The 10,469-nt window shown below is 50.4% G+C and overlaps 1 protein-coding gene across 2 annotated transcripts; it reads left to right on the top strand.

Moving 5' to 3' along the window:
- The first annotated feature begins 265 nt into the window (after nucleotides 1-265).
- HOXD11 (homeobox D11) lies at nucleotides 266-6,672 on the top strand. Of its 2 annotated transcripts, none has more exons than XM_072040973.1 (3): nucleotides 266-371; nucleotides 3,898-5,254; nucleotides 5,834-6,672. In XM_072040973.1, exons 2-3 carry the CDS (start codon nucleotides 4,648-4,650, stop codon nucleotides 6,067-6,069), a joined length of 843 nt encoding a protein of 280 aa, XP_071897074.1. In that variant the 5' UTR covers nucleotides 266-371; nucleotides 3,898-4,647; the 3' UTR covers nucleotides 6,070-6,672. The 2 variants fall into 2 exon arrangements, with proteins under 2 accessions (XP_071897074.1, XP_071897073.1); XM_072040972.1 differs by having other exon boundaries at nucleotides 273-2,087.
- Nucleotides 6,673-10,469: the final 3,797 nt, after the last annotated feature.

The raw sequence follows: 10,469 nt of genomic DNA on the forward strand, positions 1-10,469 counted from the left end.
TTTCCACACGCGAAACCTCGGGCTGCCTCTCCCAGCAGTAATAATAATTACGCTGGCGGAGCCTGCCTTGTTTTCTGGTGTATAAAATAGGCTCAGATATGGTTGTGCGGGGCGTATGCAGTAAGGCTAAACAATCACAAGGAGCGGCACAAAGAAGCTACCTATTTATTCAGGACTACTGCCTTCCTGGAGGCAATAAACTCATTATTTCATAAAGGAGGCATATTTGAACTTTGCTCCTACCCGGTCCTCTGCGTGCGAGCACTGTTCCTAAGGGCACAGTGGTCCGGCTGGGTTGGAGGTAAATGCCGGATGGCAGGGAGGGCAGCACCGCAGCCATCTTCCCGAGAGCTTTCCAGAGAGCCCCGAAGGTAACGCTGGGGTGGCGTTTCGGGAGGGAGAAGGCGAACCAGCCCAACTTGGAGGCGCCTTTCTCGCCCTCCGCAGGGACCACGAGCGCCCGGGGCGTCCCCGGGGTGGCTGCGGGGCGGGGGCGCGGGGCAGCGCACCCCGGGCATGAGGCAGCACACCCCGGGCACGCCTCGCCCCGCAGGGCCGGCCGCCGCCCCGTCGGCCCTCGAAAGCTTCGAGGCGTCCACCCCCTGCGCGGGGAGCTGGCGCATTGCGGACAATGAACGGCTCTTCATTGGGTGGCGTCCCCCTAATTAAGAAATCTGGAGGCAACCCCAAGGATGTGAGGCAGGAGACGAGCGCAAAGCAGATACGGCCCCCTTGCTTGTTCCCTCCTGGGGTGCCGTTCAGTCCGCTGCTGTCCTTGAGAAATGGACTCTGTACGCCGTCCTTCCCCGTCCCAACTCGCCCCAGTGCAACCATGTCCTTTATTACACGTGTGCTGTGAAATTTGAAGAGGAACCTGGGGTGAAAAGATGTGAAATGCCATGTATTGTTTATTAAACGCATCCGATTCCACGACGATAGCTTCACGCAAAGCTGCTAGTCTAAATCGCCCTCGAAAGGAGAAAACAGGTTACAAAACAGAGGAGATGGGACCTGAAACGCGATGTGATGCACAAGTACGTGTATTGTGTGTCTGTGTATGTGCCTGTATGTGCACTGCTCCACGTATGGCACAGCCCCCGTGTGCGCGCACCCCCAGACGGGCGCGTTTGCGGGGCAGCACAGCAACGCCACGCATTCGCGGGAGGAGACGGTGCACGGCTACGGGCGTGCACGCACACTGCAGGTCTCAGCCGCTCATCCCAAGCTGCGGGCGACGACAGTCGTGCCGGGCATGCGGGGAGGCAAGCACGCGTGTGGCAGGGCACGCACACGCGAGGCCGTGCGCGCCCCCTCCCTCGCCAGCCGCCCCGGGCACATGTGTGCACACGCGTGCCCGCCGCCGGGCGCGGCACCCCGGCTGCGCCTGCAGGAGATGCGCCCCGCCGCAGCGTGCGCACCCCAAACCCCCCGGGCGGGGAATTTTGGGCGTCTTTTCGCCGAAATCCGCCCCCCCTAACCCCCAGGTGGCTGCGGTGCGGGGGTGAGCAGCGGGCACCCGCTGGCTGCGCCCATGCGTGCGTCCCTCCGCAGCATGCAGGCGACCGTCCGTCCCTTTATTTACTCCAACATAAACATCTTCGCATTCCGACCGCAGCCTAAACGTGATAAAGCCCTTCCGAGGGGAGCTCTCCATTGCGGCGAGTTTGATAAGGCTGCAAACGCAACGCGGATTGTTCGAAATGGCTCTGGATGCCTTTGTGCTTCCTAAAAGAGCATAAATAATTAAAGTTTGGCAGGGAGGAAAAGCTTTCTTGCAGAACTGTAGTGGCAATAAATGAAATGACTCAGAATCTCTTCTCCAGTCAGTTTTTACGAGAGCTGCCAGACAGTGTCTGTTCACGTTCTCCAGATACTAGGGGCGCCATAACAAAGTTAAGGTCAAGTTAGTGTCTTATCTTGGGTGGCACAAAAATACCGCATCTTCTCCAGCCGGACCGGGTATATTTTTAAACCTGAATGTTATGCAAGTCGTCTGAATTTCCACGGAGGGCTTTTGGAAATGTCACTTGGACCAGAATACTTGGTAATTCCAGGCAACGGTTGCAGATGTTTCAAGACGCCTAACGGTAAAGTATGCGCCTGACTGTGTACATGATGAGCATTTGTGTGTCGATGCTATTTAATCTGAGCAAGGCGAAAAAAGGGGGGGAACGTAATGCTCAGAGCCGGGCTGGGAACCAACCCCAGGGCGAAAATACTCTGGGCAGGCGGGGACCCCCATGTCTGCCTTATTGCAGCGGGGTCTCTGCTGCGATATTGGACTCCAATTCCACAAATTAGATCGCTTTTTAAGGGTCTGTTTCCTAAAAGGGCTGTTTTCGTATTAACAAATCGTCGCCATGTCTTTGAACTTGAATTAGTTGAAACCGGTTGGTTCTTGCGCCAAAATTTAATTGATGCTGGGCTTGCTGCATCGAAAGGAAGGTGAAGGATTCTGGCTAAGATGTAATTAGTTGTTTGAACGATAAAGAAAATGAGGCTTCATAGGTTCCCAGAGCCATCTCTCCTGATGAGCTTGGCGATCAGAAACCTTGGGGCACAATCCAAACGGATCCCTGCCCTTCTCTGCTACAAGCTCAGGGTGGTAAGTGACACAGGAGCCATTTTAACTGCGCAGGCATCATTTTTAAGAGGTTGTTCATGTGTTGTAGCAAAATCGAGAAGGCTCGAAAGTTACCGATGAAGGGAGGAAATGGTGGATTTGTGCCTTGGTTTCTAGTGATACCTTGCGGGAGTTTATCTGCTGGCAGCGATTTGCGGCGTTTGAGGCGGTCTGAGAGTGAGGCACCAAGGCAGCGAAAAAAAATAAAATTAAATGATAAAAAAATACGATACGGTACAGATAAAAGAAAAAGAAAGGGAGAGATAGGGAAAAAGGACTGAGCTTCATGTTATCTGCCCGGCTTGGGTCTTTCGCTTTTCGGGAGGGCACGCGGGGCTGCGGGGCGGAAGCCCCCGGGGCAGCCCTGTCCCGCTTTGGGGGTCCGGGGGAGGCGGGAGGGGCTTGGGGAAGGCTGCGGGGCGCAGCCCGGGCTGGGGGGCTCCCGCCCCCGGAGCCTCTCCGCAGCGCGGAGCCGGGGGCGCGCAGGAGGTGCCTGGCACGGCGGGGCCGCGGGGCGCGCAGCCTGCGGCTGGCCGAGCCCGACGCCCGCAGCGGCGATTCGCAGAGCCCCTTGGCCTGCCCCTGGTCGCCCCCGGTGCCTGGGGGCCGGTTCTGTACCTGCCGGGCTGTCTGCTCGCTGGGTGGTGGCCGCCTTTGGGGAAGCCACCCGGGGCCTGATGTCTGGAGAGAGCGCCCGGAGAGCGCCTGGGTGGCAGGGGGCGACCCTGTTTGGCGTGCAGAGCTCGGCCGGATTTCGGGTCAATTTGGAGAGCGGCATATGGCGGGGCCACTCGGGCTATGCTGTAGAGTGGCGGAAAAAGGCATTCCCATAGAGAGCTGGCAAACGTTTCTGGAATGAGGGATTGCTCGAGCATAAGGCTATTGCTGGCGCGTATTATTCATTCTCTTCCCTTTTCAGCCTTTGTGACCCTGTTTGTGATCGGCTATGTAAAATAATATTTCAAGGAGAAAAAAAAAGAAAATTGGCAAAAAAGAGCCCTCGAGGGCAGGGCGGCTGTGGGGCTGGCGGGTGCTGTGCGTGTCGCCTGCTCCCAACCCTGCTTTTCCCTTCCAATGAAAGTGAACGTTTGGGTGGGAGTTGGAGGCACGGGAACAGAGGTCACTTTGTGCGCTGCTCTGCTTCCCAAGGAAACCGTGCTTGGTGGACTTCTTTTCCTGCCCTAGCCCTTTTCTTTCCAGAAGAGCCCGAAAGTGCCTGCCTTTCATAAAATCCGCTGCTGAGAGATATTCCGTTTGCCTATTTCTCATTGCAGTTTGTCTCTGGCGCCCTTGTACAAGCGCATGGTGTTTGGGCTTGAGCGAGGGAAAACGAGGTGATCGGGACTCGTGCTTTGAATTTCGGAACGGATTTCGGTGCCAACTGTGGATTGCTGGAGCCGAGCGGGCAGCCTCCCTCGCGTGCTAGGGCGTGTAACTGGGACTTGGCTCTCCCGAGTGAACCACCGCCCGCTCCCCATCCGCCGAGCAGCGACCGGCGGACACCGCTCCTGCCATCGGGGAGCGGCCACGCCACGGAGCCCGGGGAGCTGGGAGCCCGCTCCCCGCGGGGCACCTTCCCCGACGGAGCCCCCCTCGCTCCGCGCCCGCCTCCCCCGGCGGCGATGCGGCGGGGGCGCGCCGCGGGGCCCCGCGGCGGGTGCCCGGGCGGCGCGGCCCCAGGTGAACGGGCACTCGCGGCACCCCCAGGCACCTCCTCGCCTGCTGGGGAAACGGGGGGAAAAGGCGAGGGTGCGCGCCCACCCGCTCCGCTCATCCCTCCGTGCTGGGAGGGCTCTTTGGAGAGCTCTTAGGAGCCTTTCCGAAGGGCTGATATAGATATAAGGACATTTCTACATTGCGTCACGTGACATAATTACCACTAGAATCAATCAAGATGAATTGCACGTCAGCACACGGTGGGGATTTTTTCTTAGTTGATCCTGTCCAAACCCTCTTGTGCAATAGATGGATCTTGTTCAATGCATTGAAGCCTCCTGGTTGCTTGCAATCGCAAAAAGGAAGACATGACCGAGTTTGACGATTGCAGTCACAGCGCATCCAATATGTATCTGCCAGGGTGCGCTTATTACGTCTCACCCTCAGATTTCTCGACGAAACCCTCTTTTTTGTCGCAATCGTCTTCCTGTCAAATGACTTTTCCTTATTCTTCTAATTTACCTCATGTCCAACCTGTGCGCGAAGTAGCATTCAGGGAATACGGATTAGAGCGCAGCAAATGGCAGTATAGGGGCAGTTATGCTCCTTATTACTCAGCTGAAGAGGTGATGCACAGAGACTTTCTGCAGCCTGCGAACAGGAGGACGGAAATGTTATTCAAAACGGACCCCGTGTGCAGCCACCATGGACCGTCTCCTGCTGCCTCCAACTTCTACAGCTCGGTGGGGAGGAACGGCATCCTGCCGCAAGGCTTCGACCAGTTTTACGAGACAGCCCCCGGACCCCCGTACCAGCAGCACTCCGAGGGCGAGGGGGACGCGGACAAGGGCGACTTGAAGCCCCAGAACAGCACTTGCAGTAAAACACCTTCCAGCCAAGAAAAGAAAGTGACAACAGCAAACAGCGCCGATTCCCCTTCTGGTGAGGCTGTTGCAGAGAAGAGCAACAGTTCAGGTAGGTATCAGTAGTAAATTGGGGGCAAGAGTACAAGGCCAACACTTTGTCAAGCCGCATTTTATGTGCAATTTTATAAGCATCCAAAGGATTTTATATATCCTATAAGATTTCCTTTACCGTTGTAAAGCGTGTTTACGATAGGAAACCAATTTAGGTGGGCTTAAGGTATTCTTGGAAGAGGATATTAATTGTTATTAAATTGTTGATGTGGCGGAGGGAGGGGGGACACAGGGAGGTTTCACAGGTAGTGCTCGGTGCTGCCTTCGTTTTAGAGCCTGAGATCTTCGTTTGTTTGGTGAGGGGGGGTAGGGGGAGAGGAGTTTGAGAAACTTGGAATATTTCCAGCCCATTTAAATATCTCTCTGTATTGCTCGAAGTGCTCTCTTTTAAGGAGAAGTTGGGAAATATTCGCTTTTTCGCTAAGGCACACGGAGAGTAAAAGCCCCAGGAATATTTTCTGAACTGCTGGAGGGCTGCTTTCCAGGCGATGGGGTATTGTCAAAGTCTCTGATCTCTTCCCATCTGAGTGCGTTCGTAGCAGCAGCATAACTCAGTTTCTTCTCTCTTGATTTTCAGCGATTCCTCAGCGATCAAGGAAAAAGAGGTGCCCCTATACCAAATATCAGATAAGAGAACTGGAACGTGAGTTTTTCTTCAACGTGTACATAAACAAAGAGAAGAGACTGCAGTTGTCCAGAATGCTCAACCTCACTGACCGACAAGTTAAAATCTGGTTCCAGAATCGAAGGATGAAAGAAAAGAAACTGAACAGAGATCGACTCCAATATTTCACTGGAAATCCCTTGTTTTGAAAGGAAAAAAAAAAAAAAAAAAAAAGGAAAGAGAAGGATAAAGAAAAAGAAAATAAAAAAAAAAAAAACAAAAATCGAGAGAGAAAGAGAAAATGAAGAAAGAAGGATAAAAAATGAATATATCAGTCTCTCTGACCTGCCATCTGAATGCAAAAGTAAATTGGTTTACATGACACATCCACCCTGCGGAACTCAAAGTTTCATTTTCACGTGCAGCTCCCCACACTGAATGGCCACTGGAGATTTCGGGGCTTGGCGCAGCAGATTCCTGATAAGGGGAAACTAGGGTAAATCCAACTGTCCATTCTCGAGTGTTTCTCGACAAAGGTGCTTGTTTTCCTCTCCCACAGTACCAGCAATGGACCTGCAGTGTGTCTGGTAGTTTTTGCTTACAATTAATTGAGTTCGGGGGGGCCATGTTGTTGCTTTTGAGCTAGGATAACAGTTTCCTCCCTTTAAGTGAATGCGGTTTATTTAAGAGATGGTAAATGTACGTTCGCTATATATAAAATATATATATATATGTTTCTATTGTCATCCAAAAGCATGGGCCACTGTCTTTTTCATGTGAATAAATGGTTTCTAGTAAAGTTAAGGTTATAACTTCCGTGCACTGTATGGATTTCCATCTCCAAAGAATCCTAGCGTTTCCCGGGCTAGAGCCAAGTTCAGTTAAATAATAACGGGAGGAAGCCAAGCCGGGTTATTTTAAATGAATTTTAAAATAAATAATAGCTTAGAGCTGTAACTCTCCCTTTGTAGATATGTGTAACCTTCACTGTTCCCCCCTCAGTGTGAGGCAGAGCAAACATGGCTGTCTGCAGACCATCACTTCTGATGGTGCTACAATTACTATAAACAACGAAAAAGGCTTTTTAACTGGTCAGGCTCCCAACAAGCCCAGAATCCCGAAGGCCAATGACTGTTTACTTGCTAGTGAAGGGTAAGCCAGAACGAGGGCTCAGAGCGGTTGAGACAAGAGGGAGCTATAAACAATTGGCACTGGTGGGGAGGGAAAAAAAAAAAAAAGTTTGGAGACAGAGGGGAGGATCTCTAAAATATGATTTCTCGGCGGGGCATGCGGAGAGCGGGGCTGGCCGGGCGCGGCCGCTCCGCACCCGCTCCGCACCCGTTCCGCAGCCGCGTAACTCCCGCTCCGCTCCCGCGGGCGCGGCGGGCGGCCCTGCGTCCTCCGGCGGGCAGGGATCCGGCGGAGGTCCCCTCCGCTTTATGCTGCGTGACCTGGCTGGGCTGTTTACAAAACCTTGAACTGTCTAGACAACACCATAAAACCCGAGGTTCTAAACAGCTTAATTGGGTTATATTATACACCTTCTGGTGGGTGAAAAAGAGATTTCCGCAATGTGCAATAAAGGCGAGGAGCGGGGAAAGAATTTGGCGTTTTTGAATAGGACGGAGCGGCTCGCGCTACGCTTGCTTTCAGCGAAGGCAAAACTAGGCAAATTAGTGACGAACGGCCCCAGAATTAAAAAATGGAGAAATGGGAGCGGAGGGAGGCATGGCTAGAAAAATTTTTTAAAACCCTTTAGCAAGAAAAACATAAGTGTATGCCTTTGAACTTCCAAAATGTCAAGGTCATCACCTTTAACCTTTCTGAATAATTAGGCGCCTTAAGGTTCCTCTGTTATTTTCAACCACCACCCACTCTCTCTCTGTCTCCCTCCCTCTCTCTCACACACACGCACAACCACACACACGCTGAGTACCGCATAGATGGCCATATTAGCAAATGCATCATAACGCAAAGAAAATCCCAGCTGGGTCGAGGTGAGCATCTCCGCGGCGTGCCGGGAGCAAACCCGGCTCCCGTTCCCGCCAGCGGACTCCCCGCTTCCCTCTCCTTTCTCTTCCGTGCCCCGGGAACTCGCCCCAAATCTCCCCTTTTAGCCCTAAAGAAAAAATGCTTTTGTAGCTCCGAATAAAATGCGGGGGGTTGTAAGGAACGCTTCGTAATCTGGGGAGAAGGATGGTATTTCGGCAGCTTTTCTCCAGATGCGCGTTTCCCCGCAAAGCCCATACATTGGAAATGCTGCTAGTCGCGGGGAATTTCATTTCGCCTGACCTTATAGCAAAATTCTCGCGTCTCTCCCGAGTCTTAATCCACAGGGCGAGAACGATTCTTCTGATTTTCTGTTCCCTGCAGTGCTTTAACATTCTATCTTTGAGGACCATTATCCCTTTAAAATGCCCAGACACCGCAAAAGAGGGCCGCGGAAACCTAAACGCCCCAGCATTAATCTTGCATAAATGCTCAATTATAGCAGTTTTAAGTTTCTATTGAAAAATAAAGGGAAAAAAAAACACGACTGAAAGCAAATTGGGGTGAGGAGAAATTCCCTGGTGCTTCGCCACCAAATGCCACAGGAGGGCGCGCTCATGTGCTGTAATGCGCACAGCAGCCCTGATGTTCAAGGATATTTTGCTCCTAATAATAATTCCACTGCTAATAAAATATCTAATATATAAGTAACGATAAGATTTCAGGGCCTTCCAAATGAGAAAATAAAGCATCAAAAAGATTTATTAAACAAATAACCCATAACCGTGACGTGTTCGAGAAATATGCCACTTTAAAAGATTTTTTTTGGTCGTAATCTTTTATAATGCATCCGAGCTTTAAAAAAAATCACATAATTTTAAGGAAAAAAAAAAAAAAAAAGATATTCAGAATTCGTTCCCTAGAACGAAAAACTATTTACTCCTTTAAGGACAGCCTTAACGCGGGTAGAACAAAAATAATATAAAAAACAGGCGTTTCCACAGTTTATCTTTCAATTCTCACTCAAGGCTTTTCTTAAATAAACCTATCGGCACAGAAAGCATAATTTTAAAAACGTATTTTACTTAAACGCGAGATTAACATTAGATGCTGAGAGTGCTTATTTTTTTAAAGAGAGACAGAGAGACTAAAGCGAAGATATTTTTAATATCCGAACATCACCTTGCCAAGGCTTTGCTGATTGAAATCCCTCTCCTTAAAAACACTACGGAGATCTATTAAAATGAAACTAGAGATTAGAAAATTAAAGTGAAGCTTATGAATTCCCTGGACGTTTTCCAGCGACCGAGTATGTTCCGTTTTTCTGGTTTTGTGTTTTCTTTTTTGTCCTCCAATGCACACTTTTCCTCAGAATCTCACGGAAGAAAGGGCTTCGCTTCCTTCTGCTTTTTTTTTGCAGAGTTCATCGAAATCTATTTCGCCTTGGCTCAGCCATGTTCCGCATTTTCAAAGCCCCGTCTTTCGTGAAAGCATTTGTTGGCACTCTGACCGCTGGGTTTTGGGTGTTTTTTGTTTTTGGTTGTTGGCTTTTTTTTTTTTTTTTTTAGAAGTTCATTGTTAACAGTTTCCTAGAAATAGCCTTTCCGTCTGTGATAAAATGTTAAAATGGCATTGTGCAAACTAAAATCCTTGGATTCTTTGACGCCAAAGGTAGCCCCTTTTAACCGGACCCAGAGCCCGGAGTAAAATGCCCTGGTCTCTCGGTGGCGATACCTATTTCGGAAGGGAAAGATTTAGCAAAGTTTTCTTGTTTGTTTTTGCTGGCATTAGAGTGCTTCTTGTGAGAGCCCACACCAGCCCCAAAGCCTTGAGGCTTCTGCGGGATGCTTTAGCCCCTCGCAATTACAGTGAGGCCGATCTCAGAGAATGTAAACGAGTGATTGGAGCCAGGATGTGTTGTTAATGGAAAAAACACACACACACCAAAAGAAAAAGCCAAGAAACAACAACCGAAAAAACACAACATCTTGACTATGGGAATGCCGCTTTGTTCTTTTTTATTTTCTTTCTTTCTTTTTTTTTTTTTTTTTTCAATCATCGTGTTGGTGTGATGATTCCGTGAGAGTCTATCTTTTGTATTCCCCCCCCCCATTTCTCTGTTTTATTCTTTCCGAAAGAAAAGGCTGGGGGCTATTTCCAAATGTCTTTGAGCTTGTCCTTTTAGGAGATCGAATAGGGCGTTTGCTTATTTTCTGACAGAATTTCTAATTCGGCAGAAATCTGCCGGAAGATAAACGTGTAGCTCAGATGCCGGAGCTGAGGGCAGAACCGCCGAGCAGCCTCCCCGCTAAAATCTTATAACTCGGGGCTGTGCTTCTGTGTGCACGGAAATATGGAAAGACAGCAGAGGAAGGGCTGAGGCTGGGGGCGAAGCTGGGAGTACAGACAGTGCTACCGTGCGCTCCCCACAGCAGAAATAACACCTCTGAAGAAATGGGCAGTGAGGTATCTTGTTTATTTTATAAGCTTTTCTATTTAGGAAAAGGGATAATGTCATCAGTATGTTCCTCTCTTTCCCCCCCCCCCCCCCCGGTCGAAAAAAATCCAGGGAATCTGAGCCCTCAGCCGAGACGTCGACTCTTTCTATGAAAATATGGCA

This window comes from Anas platyrhynchos, chromosome 7 (assembly GCF_047663525.1).
Source record: "Anas platyrhynchos isolate ZD024472 breed Pekin duck chromosome 7, IASCAAS_PekinDuck_T2T, whole genome shotgun sequence".
Classification (NCBI taxonomy): domain Eukaryota; kingdom Metazoa; phylum Chordata; class Aves; order Anseriformes; family Anatidae; genus Anas; species Anas platyrhynchos.

What these genes read in the sequence shown, in the direction of transcription:
- HOXD11 (XM_072040973.1), top strand. Translation starts at nt 4,648, where the DNA reads ATGACCGAGTTTGACGATTGCAGTCACAGCGCATCCAATATGTATCTG. An exon ending in AGAGAAGAGCAACAGTTCAG is followed by an intron (nt 5,255 to 5,833) that starts GTAGGTATCAGT and finishes CTTGATTTTCAG; the next exon opens with CGATTCCTCAGCGATCAAGG.